The 20,986-nt window shown below is 33.0% G+C and overlaps 1 protein-coding gene across 1 annotated transcript; it reads left to right on the top strand.

Moving 5' to 3' along the window:
* The first annotated feature begins 13,596 nt into the window (after nucleotides 1-13,596).
* On the top strand, nucleotides 13,597-15,948 carry LOC113707649 (probable caffeine synthase 4). The gene is given in 4 exon segments (NM_001426664.1): nucleotides 13,597-13,820; nucleotides 13,969-14,388; nucleotides 14,559-14,819; nucleotides 15,367-15,948. Coding segments are annotated over 4 exon segments (1,158 nt in total). The 5' UTR covers nucleotides 13,597-13,745; the 3' UTR covers nucleotides 15,769-15,948.
* Nucleotides 15,949-20,986: the final 5,038 nt, after the last annotated feature.

A 20,986-nucleotide genomic window follows, 5' to 3' on the forward strand; every position in this document is an offset into this window, starting at 1 on the left:
TGAAGAAAGAAATAGCAAAGATTTGATCTAAGGCACCCTTTCAACATAACAAAAACTAGTTGTGAGATTTAGTCAAAAATTTTTCTAATCTAATCTATAAAATTTGTCACATTTTGGATGCTTTTATATGGATGCAAATCTAGACCTAAAAGATATCGGGAGGGTCAAAATGTCTCTTCAAAATTTAATTGGTACCAATCACATTAATTGCAATGCCCAAAAATGATTCTTTGAAGAGGTCACAAAAAGTGCAAAAGATAAGATTCAAAAAGGAAATTATAATATAGATAAATGTACATGACCTAGAAAAGATGAATGCAACATAATGGGTATGGGAGACTAAAATTCGCGACTTAATTTTCTTTCTTATAGATGGGTAATAGCGTATTAAGGTTAAAAAGCTATACTCGCCCATTTTCTATATTCGAAAGGTGACTCTTCTAATCTAATCAAGCAAATGGATTAGTCTACTTCTAATTTCCTAGAATGAAATGTAATTCTAAATAATATGATCTAAACATATAGAGGGTAAGAGAATGATAGCAGGGGAAATGTCATGCAATTGAAAATAACCTAAAAATAGGAAAAAAAATGTATCAGATGTAATAAATGTCACACAAGGTATGAATCTAGCGTGAAAATGATTTAAAGGATCTAGCATTCGATTATTCCTTTTTCTACAAGTCCTCATTAGCATTGGACTAGTGAGAAATCAGGGAGAAATACCATAACTAGCATTGAATTAGTAAGGCGATGTCATGCATTTATTATAAATAAATAAAGCATATGAAACATAATTAAAACATATAAAACATATAGAGCATGTAGTGCATATAACACATAGGTATAATATCTAGATGCAAAATGTTAAAGAAAGCGAATAAAACACATAAACACACAAGCATGCAAGTAAATAAAAATTAACTATTACATTGGGGAGCCTAACTACAATCTAGAAGTGGAATTTTGAAAATAATAAATCTATCTATTACATTTATCTAACTAATTACAATTTCTGTGAAAATAAAATCTATCTAACTAATTACATGGCCTAACTAAATACATTTTTTGGACACCTATCTATTACAATTTGACCTTTAAATGCCTCCCAAATAATCATCAAATTTTAAATAAATAAAGTAAATGAAAGCTAAAAATGAATACGATAAGATAAAAAAAAGAAAAAGAAAAGGCACTTAAAACATGCAATTACAAATATAAAAAACAAATAGGAGCATATAAAAGAACTAAAATAATGAAAAGTACCTCCCTTGAAGTAGTGGTTAAATAAGATATAATTTGCCCTATTTATACTCCAAAACCAACAAAATAGTCAACGCAATAATTTAACTAATAATTTAAAAAGAGTAAACATATAGCAAATTCACTTTATTATTATAAAGAAATATGAATAAACATAAAATTCCTAAAATTTTCTAAGTAAATGCATTTAAATGAAGCATGATTAACAATTAAATGAGATGAACTATTGTAGTTAAGAAATGATGAAGATTAGGGACATAATTGAAAAAATTAAAAGGATTTTGGGGTCACATTATAATTATTGCAAAAAGGATCAAAATTGAATAAAAGATAAAGTTCAAATACCAAAGTGCAAATTAAAGACCTAATTGAAATAAATCCAAAATTTTTGAGCCATAGTGAAATTACTCAAAAAATCAATGACTAAATTGTAAAATCATTGCCATTTTCCTTAGTTGGTTTAAGTTGGGCCCAAACATCTTGGCCCATCAATCAATCCATTGATTTTTATTAAATCAAATCCAACACAAAACGTTGGGCCTAAACTACAAAGCCCATACGTGATCCAACTAAAAAACAAGTTTTGGCCCAATTTTTTTCAGCCCAAAAACTCATTTCATTAGCCATTTACGGCTTAAATCGGATCAAACCTAATAAAACAAAACAAGAAAAATCGGAGCAAAAATAGAAGAAAAGAAATAAAAAAAATTTCTGGCGGGTTGACCCGTCGAAAATTGGAAAAATTCCAATCAAAATGGCCGAAAACTCACTGGAAGTCCTTTTTTTTTAACTTTTAAACCCTGATTTTTATATACACGAAACTCATGACATTATGGACTCAAATAAACCTCTAACAAGATCCAAAAACTCTTATAAATAATCTTAAAAAAATATAGATCCAACCTTTTTGAACATAAACTCTTATGAACATACTCAAATCTGTTGCACGAACGTCGAATAGGGGAAGGAAAATTCACGTGAATATCTGAGGATGATTACATATCAGATTAGAACAAGAAAAACGCGAGAAAAGAAGATTTGTCGAATCTTCAAGTGAAATTGCAGAAGACACCGGTGATGGCAGAGCAGCAACTTGAGGGATCTATCCGAAGGGTTTTCGAACATTTTTCTAGAAAATTTTCTAAACAAAACCTTTTCTACTGACTCCCCAGATTACCCAGAAACAATCTCCCCCAATGGAGCTGCATCGAAGGAGTAAATCAAGCTCCAAGATAGCTAGTCGACCAGCCTGTTTTTTTGGAAAATTTTCTACAAAAATTTTTTTTGTTTGCCTTTCTTTTTCATTCTTTTCTTTCTTTCCCACCCCAGATTTTTGTGCAGCTGACTTTCCTCTCCTCCCCTTTACCCTAAAGTTACGTCCTTTGCTATTTAAATGAGATGAAACTTCTCAAAACCCTCCTCTCAAGGGTTGAGATGAAACCATTTTTGCTGCTTATTTTTGGGCCATGGCCACTTTTCCAGAAGATTCTTGATGGTTCTTACTAGGATGAGGTGGCCTCTTGTACTGATATGTTTGGGGAAAAAGAAAAGAAAGAAAAATTGAATCTAAAATGCTCCAAAATCCAGTTGTTGTGCTAGTTTGCCTTTGCTGCAATTCTGGTGAAGAAGGAAACTACGCGTGTGCACACACACGTGAAGCTTCAAATTTTTTTTATGCAAAAATCTGATTTTTTTTTTCACTTCCATTTTCTTTTCTTTTCCTTTCTTCACTTTCATACAAAAGAAAACCAATCAAGTAAAAATGATTTCATTTAAATAATTTTAAAAAAATTAAAGATAACAGTAAAAATAAAATGAATTGGTCAAATTTTGGTGTCTACGGGGTTAATATCACAACCTCCTCTGAGGTTTCTTCTAATCACACCTAGCACCCCTTATATTTTCAAAATCACACCAAGCACCCCTGGCAATAGGATGTGACAAGCTGTCTGATAGGCGTCGCACCTGTGCGATAATAAATCCTACTCTAAAAGATGTAAACAAGTACAATGACAAGTAGAGTCGCCTCCAGAGGAATTGGAGGAAACTTGTTTCTTTTCAAACATAGTCAATTAAGGGGGAGTTTTGGGAGATTTAAAATTAGAATAAAGCACTTAATGAAAATACAAGTAATTAAACAAGAGTAAATTAAATTAAACCGAGGATTAACAAGCTCTCGCCAAGGAATTAACTCTAGAAGTGGTTCATACAACTGATCATCGATGCAAGAATTATCTCAATTATTCACTAATAAACAGGTTATTGTTGTCATACACGCGATAAACAACCAACTTTTCCTTAATGTCTCAATAGTTAATGAATGCCTGTTAACTACTTCTCCAACAAAGAAACAACCCTAGGTACGCCCATAGAATTTAATTTCTTATTTGCATTAAAAACTAGAAAATTTCTGATCTAATCAATAAACGCACTACCAAGGTTTATTTAAATTAGATCGTTTATCTCTCTAACATGGCCTCAATTACGTTAGTTGTCACTAATTTAAGACAATTAAACAATTATGAATTTAACTGTTCTAATTGACAATAGTTTGTTAAATTGAATTAAATATCAGGCGCCTTTGATATTCAAACAACTAGCAACCATGAGAAATTAAACTAGAAGACATACAAATACTAGTGAATAAAAGAAATCAATAAAAATAATTAGATCTCACAGATGTAGATAAACCAAATTTGTGTTACTTGACTAGAAAAAGGAAATTTAGTTGCACGACATTGAAATCCAGCAACACAATGTCATTGAATTCAATCGCATAAGCATACAATAGTTAAACGAAAGGAAAGGAAGAAAACGATAGAGAATGGCCAAGTCCCCCTTCGTGAGACTTTGTTCTATTTTCCATTAAGTACCAATCCTCCGTCTCTACCAACCGAAGGAAAATAAATAAAACTCCAAATTTAATTGAAAAAGGAAAACCCCTCAAAATGGTGCTAGTTGTTCCCTAATAAAACATCTAATAAAAAGTGGCAGTTTCCTAATTTTCAGCCAATACTCCACGTAGACTCCATCTTGAATTGGAAAACTTGCGCTTGACAATCAACTCCAAGAAAATCACCCCTTTTTAGCACTTTTTACTCTAATGCCGTGCAATTAACACAAAACGCCAAACATGAATAGAATCCAACAATTAAAACAATATTTGGCAAGAATAAAGGGAAAATTAATTATAAATTTAATAACAAATTTTGACCTATCATTGTCCCAATCAAACGGGGAGAAATACCCAAAAACCACCAATATTGTTCATTTAAGGGTAGAAATGTTCTAATTTATACATGAACATATCATTTTCTATGTGTGTTGTATTAATTGTTGGAAAAATGGAAAAATCCATTATAGAGTAAATGAGAAAATCGTTTTCATAATGGCACTCTTGATAGAATCCAAGGATAATTATCTATCATTCATGTACCTGAAGATTCATGTACCTATGATTCATGTACTTAGGAATTAAGTATTTATGTACGTAATTGTTAATACATGAATTTGGAGTTTTCTTATCGAGAATACATGTATGTACATGAATGTGGTATTTTGATAAATGCGAAGATAATTAAATGGAATTTAACATTTGTTTCCAATTTCTACAATCACCCTTGGCCAGCATCTATAAATTACTCTCTTTTATTTTGTTTTGGAAAAGAGTTCTATCTCCATTCATCTTTTATAGTGTTCCATATTGCTCCAGTTCAAGTTCGTTGTGCTGAAGAAGTTTGGTGCTAACATATTCACCTTTAATCCGTTGTATCCTGGGATACAGACGCCTACTTAACCTCGAGCACTCTACCTGTAGGAGGCGAATCTGTTTTAAAGAAATTGTGCTCACAAGCCTCGGATTGTTATTTTTAATCTCCACCCATTTCTTTCTTTTTAGTTTATATTTATTCTTTCCTACATTGTACCAGCCTAATTTTAATAACAGTCTTAAATCAGATTCGATTCTCAATGGCTGACAATACAGGAAGAGAAACCAACAATTCTATTTCTGAGGCCTCTGCCTCTGGCACTATTGTGAATCGACTTGAAGGAATGATTACTCTTATGCTTTCTACCAACCATAGTGAGAAACCTGAGAAGTTCCATGGCTTGAATTTCAAGACATGGCAACAAAAGATGTTGTTCTATTTGACAACATTGAATCTCTCGAGATTCTTAAGTGAGGATGCTCCAAAACTGCCTGAGGGCTTAACTGATGCTCAAGCTGTCAGTGCTATTGATGCTTGGAAGCACTCTGATTTCCTTTGTCGAAATTATATCATGAACTGCTTTCATGACTCACTGTATAATGTGTATCAAGTACACAAGACAGCGAAGGCATTGTGGGAATCCTTGGATAGGAAATATAAAACCGAAGATGCCGGGACAAAGAAATTTGTCGTCGGAAAATTTCTAGACTATAAAATGGTGGATTCCAAGACTCTTATCAGTCAGGTGCAAGAAATTCAGATTATCTTGCATGAGATTCTAGCTGAAGGCATGATTTTGAGTGAAACCTTTCAAGTGTTGTTATTGAAAAGCTACCTCCTGGATGGAAGGATTTCAAGAACTATCTCAAGCACAAGGGCAAAGAGATGAGTATGGAGGACCTTATTGTTAGACATCGAATTGAAGAAGACAACAGGGGTCCAATTGTAAGGCATTGAATTCTTTTGATGTTAAAACAAATATTGTGAAGTATAAGCAAGAGCAAAACTCCAAAGGCAAAAAGCCAAATCGAAATCTTGGGGCAAAAGGAAAAATCTCTAAGCAGAAATTCCAAGGGAAGTGCTTCAACTGTGACAAAAAAGGTCACAAGTCCACTGAATGTAAGCTTCCAAAGAAGAAAAAGCATGAAGCGAACTTGCTTGATAGAATCGAGGGAGACATGGAAAACATGAACCTGACTGTTGTGGTTTCTGAAGTGAATATGATGGGGTCAAATCCAAAAGAATGGTGGATTGACACTGGAGCTACAAGACATGTTTGCACAAACAAAGACCTGTTCACTACCTTCAAAAAAATTAAAGGTGAAAAAATGTTCATGGGGAACTCTTCCTCATCTGCTATTGAAGGTCAAGGTAAGGTGTTGCTAAAAATGACTTCTGCCAAAACATTGACTTTGAACGATATTCTATTTGTGTCAGAAATCCGCAAAAACCTTGTTTCTGGATCATTGCTGAACAAGCATGGCTTTCGTATGATTTTTGAATCGGATAAAGTTATATTATCCAAATCTGGAATGTATGTAGGGAAAGGATATACAACCGATGGGTTGTTCAAATTGAATGTAATGACTATTGTGAATAATAAGAATAAGTCTTCTGCTTATTTGCTTGAGTCTTCCAATTTATGGCATGGTAGACTAGGTCATGTTAATTACGATACTTTGTGTAGACTAATTAACTTGGATAATTTTCCTTCCTTTCAAATCAATTCAAATCATAAATGCGAGATTTGCATAGAAGCAAAATTAACAAGGTCATCTTTTCAAACAATTGAAAGAAACACCGAACCCCTTGAATTGATTCACATAGATGTCTGTGATTTGAAATTTGTTCAAACAAGAGGTGGTAATAAATATTTTATCACTTTCATTGATGATTGCACAAAATACTGTTATGTGTTTTTGCTCAAAAGTAAAGATGAAGTCTTGAAAAAATTCATTCTCTACAAGAATGAAGTTGAAAATCAACTTAACCGGAGAATTAAAAGGTTAAAAAGTGATAGAGGTGGTGAATATGAAACATCTATTGGTGATTATCGTACAAAATATAGAATTGTTCATGAAGTAACTGCACCTTACCCACCACAATCAAATGGTGTTGCTGAACGGAAAAATCGCACATTAAAGGAAATGATGAATGCGATGTTACTAAGTTCAGGATTACCTCAAAATATGTGGGGTGAAGCTATTTTGTCAAACAATTACCTTTTAAATAGGGTACCCCGAAAAAACAAGATAAAGCTCCTTATGAGTTATGGAAAGGTAGGAGACCATCCTACAAATACTTGAAAGTATGAGGGTGTCTTGCAAAAGTGGCTATTCCAACACCAAAGAGAATAAAGATAAGTTCTAGAATCGTGGACTGTATCATTATAGGCTATGCACATAATAGTGCTGCTTATCGGTTTCTTTTGTATAATTCAGAAATTTCGGATATACACAAAAATATGATAATGGAATCAAGGAATGCTTCATTCTTTGAAGATGTGTTTCCTTGTAAATCAAGTGGTTTATCAAGTTCATCAAAACAAACACATGAAGTCATGAATCAAGAAAATCATGATCATAACTTGATTCAACTAGATGAACCGAGACGTAGCGAAAGGGCTAGAGTGGAAAAATCATTTGAAAATTATTTTACAACTTTTCTATTAGAAAAGGAACCACAAACCTATACAGAAGGTGTAAGTTCTTCTGAAGGATTTTTGTGGAAAGAAGCAATAAAAAGTGAGGTTGATTCTATTTTACAGAATTACACATGGGAGTTAGTGGATCTTCCTCCTGGTTGTAGACCTTTAGGATCCAAATGGATTTTTAAAAGGAAAATGAAACCTGATGGCTCTATCGATAAGTACAAAGTCAGACTTGTAATCAAAGGATACAAACAACAAGAAGGTTTGGATTATTTTGATACTTATTCTCCTGTTACGAGAATAAATTCTATCAGAATAATTCTTGCTACCGCTACATTGAGAAATCTAGAGATGCATCAAATGGATGTAAAGACGGCTTTCTTAAATGGTGATTTAGATGAAAAAATCTATATGGAGCCTTCTGAGGGTTTCATAACTCCGGGAAAAGAAAATAAAGTCTGTAAATTGGTAAAATCATTGTATGGACTAAAATAAGCGCCAAAGAAATGGCATGAAAAGTTCGACAATGCAATGATAACTAATAGATACAAAATAAATGAGTGTGACAAATGTGTCTACACTAAAGAAACAGAACGTGGCTATGTCATCTTATGTCTTTATGTAGATGACCTACTTATTGTTGGGAGTAATGACAAAATGGTCAAGTCTACCAAAGACATGTTAAATTCAAAATTTAACATGAAAGATATGGGGCTTGCTGATGTAATTTTAGGAGTTAAAATTACAAGAATATCAGACGGCTTGGTCTTGAGCCAAACTTATTATGTGGACAAGATTCTAGAAAAATTCAATAAGAATGATTCTGGAATTGCAAGAACTCCATTAGACAATAGTTTCCATCTATCTAAGAATAGAGGAGAAGGTATTTCTCAAGTAGAATACTCACGAATCATTGGAAGTCTAATGTATTTAATGAGTTGCACTAGACCTGACATTGCATATGCAGTGAGCAAATTGAGCAGATTTACAAGCAATCCGAGTGCTGATCATTGGAAAGCAATTTCAAGGGTACTTAAATATCTACGGTACACTCGGAACTATGGACTGCATTACACTAGATACCCTGCTGTTCTAGTAGAAAGGTACGCTGATGCAAATTGGATATCTGATATAAAAGATTCAAAATCTACAAGTGGATATGTGTTCACACTTGCCGGTGAGGCAGTATCCTGGAAGTCTTCCAAACAAACTATTATAGCTAGGTCTACAATGGAATCTGAATTCATTATCTTGGATAAATGTGGAGAAAAAGCTGAATGGCTACACCATTTTCTTGAGGACATTCCAAAATGGGAAAAACCTGTGCCACCAATATGTATTCATTGTGATAGTCAATCAGCAATTGGAAAAGCACAGAATCACATATATAATGGTAAGTCTAGACATATACGTCGTAGGCACAATACCATTAAACAACTACTTTCAACAGGAGTTATCTCTATTGATTATGTGAAATCAAAGGATAACATAGCGGATCCGCTAACCAAAGGATTGAATAGAGAGTTGGTTGCAAGAATGACAAAGGGAATGGGTCTAAAGTCCATGGAAGGCTAAGTGTTATAAAGGAAACCCAACCTAGCTAACTGGAGATCCCAATATCTAGGTTCAAAGGGACAACCTAATTATAAGAACTTAGCATAGTCATTGTGGGGGGAATAGCCCTAGACCCATTCCATAATGAAACAATAACGCAAAGGAGAATTAAGGATAGCACAATGGTGTGTTTTAATGATTCTTAAGTGAAGTAATTAATTACTAGAGACTTAAGTAAATCACCTATGTGAGAGTGAAGTGGGGCTGCTTCAAAAGAGAATTGTTTAGGACTCAATTCTAAAAACTCTTGCTAAACCAGGTTGATGTTCATGGCCAAAACGAACATAACTATGAGAACTGAACAAATGGAGCATGATTCCTGTGTGAAATATATGGTTCATTTACACTGAAAAGCGGGACAGTTCAAAGACATCATGTCTACTGGATTGCTAGTAAAGTAAGTGTATTTCACAAGAGAAGGTTCAAAGGGTAACACCAACCTATCTTATATAGGTTTCAGTTGTGGAACACTACTGTAGAGTCAAATTCAAAACAATCTTTTCATTCATGTGGGGGATTGTTGGAAAAATGGAAAAATCCATTGTAGAGTGAATGAGAAAATTGTTCTCATAATGGCACTCTTGATAGAATCCAAGGATAATTATCTATCATTCATGTACCTGAAGATTCATGTACCTATGATTCATGTACTTAGGAATTAAGTATTTATGTACGTAATTGTTAATACATGAATTTGGAGTTTTCTTATCGAGAATACATGTATGTGCATGAATGTGGTACTTTGATAAATGTGAAGATAATTAAATGAAATTTAACATTTGTTTCCAATTTCTACAATCACCCTTGGCCAGCATCTATAAATAACTCTTTTTTATTTTGTTTTGGAAAAGAGCTCTCTCTCCATTTTTTTTTATTCTTTTGCATCTTCATCTTTTATAGTGTTCCATATTGCGCCAGTTCGAGTTCGCTGTGGTGAAGAAGTTTGGTGCTAACATATTCACCTTTAATACGTTATATACTGGGAAACAGACGCCTACTTAACCTCGAGCACTCTACCTGTAGGGGGCGAATCTGTTTTAAGGAAATTGTACTCACAAGACTCGGATTATTATTTTTAATCTCCACTCATTTCTTTCTTTTCAGTTTATATTTATTCTTTCCTATATTGTACCAACCTAATTTTAATAACATTAATCTTGTAGTAAGCAAGAACTAAAAGATTTCTAAATTGGGATATGTAGCATTGTTAACTTTTCAAGTGTATATTAGCTCTTGGAATCTACATTGCTACTTATTTCCTTATACTTCAACGTGAACCCCAAATAATCACTGTTGAAGTTTGTATTATCCATGACTAACAATGTTGACTTAGTTTGGAAACATGTGAAGCACTGAAAATATTACTTCTACTTCATCAAATCGATTTTTATGATTTGAATAAAAATATAGCTGCTGATGTACCAATTAGAACTGTTTGTTTCTATACTGAATCTCCAATCAACTTGTTGCAAAATTTCCCATTTAAGTGCTGCATATTGGTGGTGTTTTCTATTGAAAGCAATTTACAGAGATCAAGCATCATCAGTTAACCATCGGAAGCAACAGCAGTCATCTGGAAGTCCGTAGTTATAACATTCTTTCTATTACACTTTTATCCTCTCACCTTCTAAATTAATATCATATGCCTATTTGTTTATATTTTTATCTTCTAAAATTCACTAATCATTTTGGGCTGTGGGTAAAAGTGGAACAAAAATAAAGTCTCTCTCCTAGAATTTATTTTTTATTACTCTTTTCAAATAGAGGGGCTAACAATGATGCCAAAATTATCATTCCAGGGGTATTAGGTGTGATTTCGAAAATATGGGGGTACCAGGTGTGATTAGAAGAAACCTCAGGGGAGGTTTCTAATATTAACCCTTTAGTTTATCCCAAAAAAGAAAAAACACATCACTGACTATGGGATAATTTCATAAACGTCCCATGAGGTTTTTGATATTCCTACTGTCCTCCTTTGAGATTTTCAAAACATCGAAAACCTCTCGTAAAACTAATTAGTTGATAACAAATCAGTCCAATTCAAATGCAAAACAATATAAAATTATTATTAGAAGAGAGAAAATAATTTGATTCTATAATTAACCTCAAGTTTTTGTATTAGGTAGTTAATTTACTATGACCAATATATACCTATTTTAGCTTTATCAAATGTGAGGGAATATAAGTGAAATTGCTTACAAAAGTAAGGCTTCAATTTGTGTAACTATTACTACGTTCATAGAACGTAAATAAAATATCAACTTTCTAACTCTACAACGACTCAAAGTCTTATGTACATGTTGCAGTTGTAATATCATACTATTATGTCTATTATAACACAATCAATTGCATACTCTACTACGACTAAAACAAATCATGTAAGCCCTACTACAACCAACATTTTAGTTAAAAAAAGGACTATTTGTTGAATAATCACAAACAAGAAAAAATTATCATCATTATATTTACAACCAACATTATTATTTTTATATATTATATAATTAGATAATAATATTTGTATAATTATATTTAATTATATATAATATTTAATTTAATTAGTTACAAACTTTTAATAATGATATTATTAGTTATATGTATTATATAATGTATATTAGTATATGTAATATAATTGATATTTTCAATTATACTAATAATTATAAATATTTACTGATAGAAATTATTAATTAGTTATATTAAATTTACTAATATATTTAATTTGTAAAAATTTCTTATATCCCATTTCTTATAATGATATACAATCCTGGTACTGAACCAAACAGATGTATTGAAATGATTGATTTCATTCCAAATCCAGGATAAATGATTCCAAATCTGAATCCGATTCCAACATTCGAACCAAACGCCACCTTATTCTGTTTTAACAATCATTCATTCTTTTTACTGCAGCATTTCTTGCACCTGAAGATGATTTTTGCGTTAAGGTCCTAAATCCTCATACAATGCATTAATTGCCCTTTTTTGGGTTGTTAATTAATGGGAAATCAATACCCCTCCTTCAATTACACTCCACTAACCTGTCGACAATTTTTTTTGAACGTTATTGTTCACTTTAATCCACCAACAGTTCTTGCTATTAAGGAATTTAATGCACGCCAATAATTATTATTTTTCGTTCCTTTACCCGGGCTAACTTGAAATTCTCTTCCCAGTGGCCAGAATTTCTGCGCGTTTAAAAGTACACTCTCAATCAAGGGATAATTTTAGAAACCTCCCTTAAAGTTTTTAGTAATTACATAGAGCTCCTCTCAAGTTTTAAAAATTACACCTACATCCCTTACTTTTAAGGTTTATGTAACAATATAGACCCAATAGCCTATAATTTTTCATAAATATCCTTCTTCAGAGAATAAGATAAAACAAAATAAGGTTTTAATCTTTAATTTCTTATACGTGTCATATTCACTAAAATAAACAAAGTCCAGTAACTCCAAATCATCTCAAAATTCATTACTTGCTAATTCTTGCCTAATGTAACTCACTACCACTACTACCAATACTAAACTAAGAAATGCCCGCATGTCCCTAAGAATATAATTCATCATTGCTCTAACACTATAAGAAATAGAGATAAAATTCTATCTTTATAGTAAAATCACAATTAATAAATGAATAAAAGAGAGAACCAATGGGTAATTGCTAGACTTTTTTACTTAACAAACATAATAGTCATTTTTTTATGTTCCAACTCTCAATTTCATTTTTTCCCTATACCACTACCACCTTTTTCATCTTTCCCTAGTTTGACAATAAAATCTATAGTCTGCACTTTGTTGATTTGGTAACTTTAATTGGCTAACATTTGTAAAGAGTAAAACTATTGGAGAAAAAAAAAAAGAAAGGGTCTAAAATTTTTATAGTAAGAAAGAGATAGAAAGACAAAAAATACAGATAAATTTTGGAAATGGTAAAAAATTGATAATAGTGTGGTTGGTAAAAATGGAGTGCGATATTTGGTGAGAGGGAGAAGTGGTTGTAGGAGAAAAAGAGGGAAAAATATGAAAGAGGAAGGGAGGGAGGGAGGAAAAGATGAAAATTAGAAAATTGATGGAAATTGCTTTTTGAAACTAAAAAATGACAAGTAGAATAATAAGAAGTATTTTTCGGCTTTAAATGTCCCTTTATGAATTAACTATTAAGTGGAGGACATTTTAGTCATTTGATTGGACTGAGGGAGATTTATGTAATTATTGAAACCTTAGGGGAGTCAAGTGAAATTGTCAAAAACCTCATGGGTGGTTTCTGAAATTATCCCCTCAATCAACTCTTCACCGGCCTAGGCCCATTTTATCCCAATTGTGTGTGGTTCCCATTGGCTGTGCTCTTTCTCTCTGACCAATTGACAGATTTTTCTACGCACGTAGTTAGCCGGTTAGCATACGCATCTAAGAAATTTTCGCCATTTAAGTCCGAAATTTCGCACAGTTAATCATTAACAGACACCTTCCTTAGCAGTCCCAATTCGATTTATGTACAAGTCCTGCATATGAATGGAGCTCCAAGAAGTCCTGCATATGAATGGAGGCGAAGGCGAAGCAAGCTACGCCAAGAATTCATCCTTCAATGTCTGTCTATCTGTCTATCTCTCTCTTTAACACACACACACACACACACACACAGAGTAGTAGTAAATCATGCTATGATACGTCGATCTCTAACTTAGTATGTCTTTTTTCGCCCCTTAACATTTGTATTTTGGAGTGGTATGTGTAGCAACTGGTTCTCGCCAAGGTGAAACCTGTCCTTGAACAATGCGTACGGGAATTGTTGCGGGCCAACTTGCCCAACATCAACAAGTGCATTAAAGTTGCAGATTTGGGATGCGCTTCCGGACCAAACACACTTTTAACCGTTTGGGACACTGTACAAAGTATTGACAAAGTTAGGCAAGAAATGAAGAATGAATTAGAACGTCCCACCATTCAGGTTTTTCTGACTGATCTTTTCCAAAATGATTTCAATTCGGTTTTCATGCTGCTGCCAAGCTTCTACCGCAAACTTGAGAAAGAAAATGGACGCAAAATAGGATCGTGCCTAATAGCCGCAATGCCTGGCTCTTTCCACGGCAGACTCTTCCCCGAGGAGTCCATGCATTTTTTACACTCTTCTTACAGTCTTCAGTTTTTATCCCAGGTCTTTGAATTACTCCCTTTTATCTTTTTACTTTTTCTTGTAGCAAAAATAGTTCATGATTTTCATTCAACACATTAGTAACTATGCATGGAAATTTCTTTAATAATTCTCAAGATATCCACAGGAATCCAAGAAAGAGATTTCTAAAGGGAACCAGCTTTAGACTGCAGGTTCCCAGCGGTTTGGTGACTGAATTGGGGATCACTGCGAACAAAAGGAGCATTTACTCTTCCAAAGCAAGTCCTCCGCCCGTCCAGAAGGCATATTTGGATCAATTTACGAAAGATTTTACCACATTTTTAAGGATGCGTTCGGAAGAGTTGCTTTCACGTGGCCGAATGCTCCTTACTTGCATTTGTAAAGGAGATGAATGCGACGGCCCGAATACCATGGACTTACTTGAGATGGCAATAAACGACTTGGTTGCTGAGGTTAATCATTTCTCTGTCTCTTTGATGATCAGATGCTCATTGCTTGTTATCTGAAATAAACTAGATGGCTAGCTAGCTTATTCAGGGTTCCTACCTTAGCTGAAAAATGGACGCAATTTTATTCTTGTAACCTTGATAGAATAAACTCTGTGTAGACCAAGTTCACCGTAAATCAGATGGTAGCAACCTTTAATTAGGAGTTAGGCGTCACAAATCCAATACAGTTAAGATAATTCTTTCCCTTCCAATAATTTGTTGGAAGTTAGAAATATGGGGGGATTTAATTTGTCGGCTATCTTTCCCCCCCCCCCCCCCTCTTTTTGGTTAAAAAGGTATTGGAAAGGAAGAAATAGTTCATTATTTAATCTTTTTTGGCAAATTTTTGATATGAACTAAAAGCCCAAGTAATAATCACGTATTCATATTGAAATTAAAGAAAAAAGCTGCACGTTTTATTCTAGAGTTGACGTTTTAGCAAATTGGCTGATTTCCAAGTCTTGTACGTCCAGTAATTCGAATTGACTTGATGATTGGCATATGAATACAGGGACGTCTGGGGGAAGAAAAATTGGACAGTTTCAATGTTCCAATCTATACAGCTTCAGTAGAAGAAGTAAAGTGCATGGTTGAGGAGGAAGGTTCTTTTGAAATTTTATACTTGCAGACTTTTAAGCTCCGTTATGATGCTGGCTTCTCTATTGATGATGATTGCCAAGTAAGATCCCATTCCCCAGTATACAGCGATGAACATGCTAGAGCAGCGCATGTGGCATCATTAATTAGATCAGTTTACGAACCCATCCTAGCAAGTCATTTTGGAGAAGCTATTATACCTGACATATTCCACAGGTTTGCGACGAATGCAGCAAAGGTTATCCGCTTGGGCAAAGGCTTCTATAATAATCTTATCATTTCTCTTGCCAAAAAACCAGAGAAGTCAGACATATAAAAGCTTGTTTTTAGTTGGTTTTTGTGTTATGGGTTGTTTTCTGATACGGGGAAAGGATTCAGTGCGGTTGGGGTTCTATCCGAGTATTGTACTTTTTATATTATTAGTTGGTGTATAATTATTATGTTACATTGTTATATTCGTAATAAAAGTGACGTACAAAAATAAAATATTTTCATATATTTGTACATGAAAATTTTAAACACGCACAACAACAGGACAGAATAGCATAAAATACAATTGCACTAAATCCTTGTCAGATATCATGTGTATGATTGTATGGGAAGTCTTGGAATGATGATTTTTTTTTTTTGTGTAAATTACCTTTTACTCTCTTATAGTTTGGTGATTTATCATACAATTCTCTATGATTTAAAAAATTGACAACTAGTTGAAATGTCAAAAATAGAAAAAGAAAATATTATTTAATCAACTCAATGACATATAGTTGTTTATGTTATAATAGAATATTTAATTTACTATTTTAATTTTTCAAATATAAGTACTAGGCATTAGATTATGAACAAATTTTTGAGAAGACTTTTATTATGATTTTAAAATATATTACATTTTTCATCCACGCACTGCCGACTTTCTCCAGTGGTGCCCGGATATCCTTCTTTGTGCGTGCCTACTACGGGCAGAAAAGTGAACTTTACACCGTAGACGTAACCATCTTATCTTCGCATTGCTCCTGCCTACTATGGGCAGAGAAGTGAACGTTCCACCGTAGACGTAACCATCTTCTCCCCATATCACAACTTCCGATTTTATTATTCGTGAATAACTTTCATAAAGTGGGCTTTTCCTTAGTACTGATGCATTCGCTAAGTGTCACTTTATCTTTTTGAAGGAAGTGTCCCTTTACCTTGAAAGACATTCAAACTTTTGTCAGTGTCTCGCAAGCTCAATTCTCAGTTATTCCATCTCTAAGTTCCAACATATACAAAAGAAGCAGAACACAAATAAATGAATGACTTGTGAATATTTTCATGGTTCAGATTTTAAAAATGCATACCAATACATTATTATTATTCTCCAAAAAAACAAATAGAGAAAAAAAAAAGGAAAGTGAAAACAATGAGATAATTCTCATAGAAAAATTCGCATCACAGAAAATGCAAATGGTAAAGAAAAGTCACAGTCATAAATAATGGTAAGAGCCAGACTGCAGACAGAAGGGTACAAGATGCCAAGTTGGGCCTACTTTGGTCGGAGGCCGACCAAATTGAACGGACGGACAACGACAACTTCCTAACGTTACGTCTACTCCGGTGCAAGATGCCAAGTTGGGGCCTACTTTTGGTCGGAGGCCGACCCAAATTGAACGGACGGACAACGACAACTTCCTAACGTTACGTCTACTCCTTTCTGCCCATAGACGCAGAAGCAATGCAAGGAGGCCAACTGTGTTCTGTGGGGCGGACAAGGACGGATAGAGAAATAATTAATGTACGTACAGGGCATTGGCGAGAGCCGGTTGTGCTTGTATGAAATAATGCAATACATTTTAAAATTATAACAAAAGTTCTCTTAAAAATTTGTTCATCATCTAATATCCATTGCTTAGAAAATATTTTGTGAACTTTCCAACCGAGATGTGAGTCCCAATGAAAAGTGAAGAATGAAAAAGTGAACTTCAAAGAAACATGAAAAACAAAGGTACGGACAGGTAGACGAAATTGTTATATCGGAAAATGAGTGAAATTTTTAACATTATTTGGTGAATTTTGTACATGTTAAAACAAATATTGTAGTAGTTTTTATTTTTTAATTGAGTTTGATATTTGAAATAATTGAAGCATAAATATAAAAGAAAGAGCTGGGATATCAAACATGATTAAAATAAAGAAAGATGAGCAATTTTGGCCCCTTGACGTTTGGTCTATGAATTAAACTAGTTCCTGATATTTTGGCCAAAATAAATATGGTCTCAAATTTTTTTATTTTAGGCAAATTCAGGACAACTAATAGAAAACTACAATATCTAATGGTCAAAATCAAGTTAGAGTTAGTCAAAAGTTTGACTTTACACTTTTTGGTCTCTAATATTTGAAAATTTGATAATCCCTTATGTTTTAAATAATTATACTTCAAATGAAATAAAATGTGAATTAGATTAAATGCATAAAAAATGTGTTCTAAATCTCATTAAAATCCTTAAAAGTAATCCACATTGTCAAAACATATCATTTAGCCTAAAGAGAGTCTTTTTGTTAAATTAATTACAAACCAATGATAACACATAAATCATAGATAAAAGAAAATTTAGTGGAAAAAAGAGAATTTTAATTTGAGTGTATAGTAAATTTAATTGTAAACAATGTAACACAAATTGTTGCATAACTTGTGGATATGAGTTTCAATCGGTTATGATTAGGCATTGTGATTGCAATAACAAGTAAAGGTGATTACTAATATAAAGGACTCACAAGAATTTTTAAAAAATTTATTGCTATTTCTTCTTGTCTTTCCTTCGTATCAAATCAAATATTTCAATAATACAATTTAATGTATTTATATTTATGTTCATCTTAAATTGATAATTTTACTGAATAATTTAAATAATTATAAAATCTTTATTTCAATTGAAACTTAATTGACAACTAGTTAAAATGTCAAAAAAAAAAGAAATTATTCAATCAATTCAATGACATATAATTGTTTATATTATAATAAAATATTTAATTAATTATTTAATTTATCAAATATAAGTATTGGGCATTAGATGCCGAATAAATTTTTAAGAGGACATTTATTGTGATTTTAAAATGTATTACTTTTTTAATCCACGCACAACCGATTTTCTTGAGTGGTTCCCGGATATTTCTTCCGATTTTCTTGAGTGGTTCCCGGATATTTCTTCCGATTTTCTTGAGTGGTTCCCGGATATTTCTTCTTTGTGCGTCCCCACACAACACAGTTGGCCTCCTTACGTTGCTTCTGCCTACTATGGGCAGAAAAGTGAACTTTCCACGGTAGACGTAACCATCAAAACTCTGTCGGCAACCGGGGAGTGCTCCAACTTTTGACGCAACTGATGCAGCCAACAAGCACGTGAATCTCTACCCCCCATCCTTATATCCACTGTGCATTACTTTTTAGGTCATGAAATGTCGTTTAGTTTAGGGTTCATATCGAAAATCTTCCCTGAGGTGTCGTCTAATCACACCTGGCCCATCCCCTCAGATTTTCAAAATCAAACCTAACACCCGTGACGGTAGGATGTGACAGGCTGTCCCAATCAAAAGGGAATAAATTACCCAAAAATCATCAATATCGTGCATTTAAGGATAGAAATGCTCTAATGCATCCATCAACATGCCTTTTTCTATGTGTGTGTTGTATTAATTTTGTAGTGAGTAAGAACTAAAAGATTTCTAAATTGGAATATGTAGGATTGTTAACTTTTCTGGGTATATTAGCGCTTGGAATCTAGGTTGCTACTTATTTTATTATACTTCAACATGCACCCCAAATAATCACTGCCGAAGTTTGCATTATCCATGACTAACAATGTTGACTTAGTTTGGACACGTGTGAAGCACTGAAAATATTACCTCTACTTCAATTTTTATGATTTGAATAAAAATATAGCTGCCGATGTACCAATTAGAACTGTTTGTTTATTTACTGAATCTCCAATCAACTTGCTGCAAAAATTCCCATTTAAGTGCTACGTATTGGTGGTGTCTTCTATTGAAAGCAATTTATAGAGATCAAGCATCATCAGTTAACCATTAGAACCAACGGTCATTTGGAAGTCTGCAGTTATAACATTCTTTTTATTACACTTTTAATATCATATGCCTATTTGTTTCTATTTTTATCTTCTAAAATTCACTAATCATCTTGGGTTGTGGGTAAAAGTGGAACAAAAATAAATTCCTTCTCCTAGAATTTGTTTTTTATTACTCTTTTCAAACAGAGAGGCTGACAATGATACCAAAATTGTCATTCCAGGAGTGCTAGGTGTGATTTCAAAAACATGGGGGAGAAGGGGTACTAGGTGTGATTAGAAGAAACCTTCGGGGAGGTTTCTATTATTAACCCTATTAATTATGGGATAATTTCAAAAACATCACCTGGGGTTTTTGACAGTTCCACTGTCCTCCCTTGAGATTTTCAAAATATCGAAAATCTCTCCTAAAACTAATTAATTGATAACAAATCAATCCAATTCAAATGCAAAAACAATATAAAATTGGTATTAGAAGAGAGAAAATAATTTGATTCTATAATTACCTTCAAGTTTTTGCATTAGGTAGTTAATTTACTATGAACAATATATTACCTATTTTAACTTTATCAAATGTAACAGGATATAAGTGAAATTGCTTACAAAAGTAAGGCTTCAATTTGTGCAACTATTGCCGCATTCATAGAGCATAAACAAAATATCAACTTTCTAACTTTACAACAATTCAAAGTCTTATGTACATGTTGCACTTGTAATATCATACTATTATGGCTATTATGACACAATCAATGGCATACTCTGCTACAAGAATTAAAAACAAAATATGTAAGCCCTACTATTGCCAACATTTTAGTTTAAAAAAAGACTATTTGTTGAATAATCACAAACAAGAAAAAAATTGTCATTATTAAAAGGTTTTTCAATTTAGTAGCATAAAACCAAGAATCTTAACCTGTATTTCATACAACACCAACATCCATTTTCCATGATAATAAAAGTAACAATTAGGATAAAAAAAGAAAAAACACAATAATTCAATACCAATCATCAAATGGAGCAAATCAAATAGAACATGATACAAATTAACTACATAATGTCAAATTTTCCTTTTTTTTTTTGTTTGATCCAAGATACTTTTTTTTTCCCACTTGGAAAAGTCACTATTAAGCATGATCATCAATAACTACTTTAACATCTGCAATCAAATAATAAAAATTTCCAAAATTTAAGAGCAGAAAAATCTTAGAGGTTGACCTTGAGATTTCCGCAATCACCAAAATTTTGAAAAAAAATTTGAAAGCAAATTTCCTCTTGAAGTCTCCTAGATCCTTAGATATGCTTAAAGAAGCTCTATTTCTTTTATTCCACAAAAACCCTCTAAAGTTTGAATCATTACTTCTACTCACGCACATCAATTATCAATTATAGAAATGTGCCTATATTTGGCCCAATTTTGTAGTGGCATGCTAGAAAAATTTTAAAAAAATTATAAATTGTCATTGTTTCTTTTAAACTTAG

The sequence above is a fragment of the Coffea arabica genome, chromosome 9c, assembly GCF_036785885.1.
Source record: "Coffea arabica cultivar ET-39 chromosome 9c, Coffea Arabica ET-39 HiFi, whole genome shotgun sequence".
NCBI lineage: Eukaryota > Viridiplantae > Streptophyta > Magnoliopsida > Gentianales > Rubiaceae > Coffea > Coffea arabica.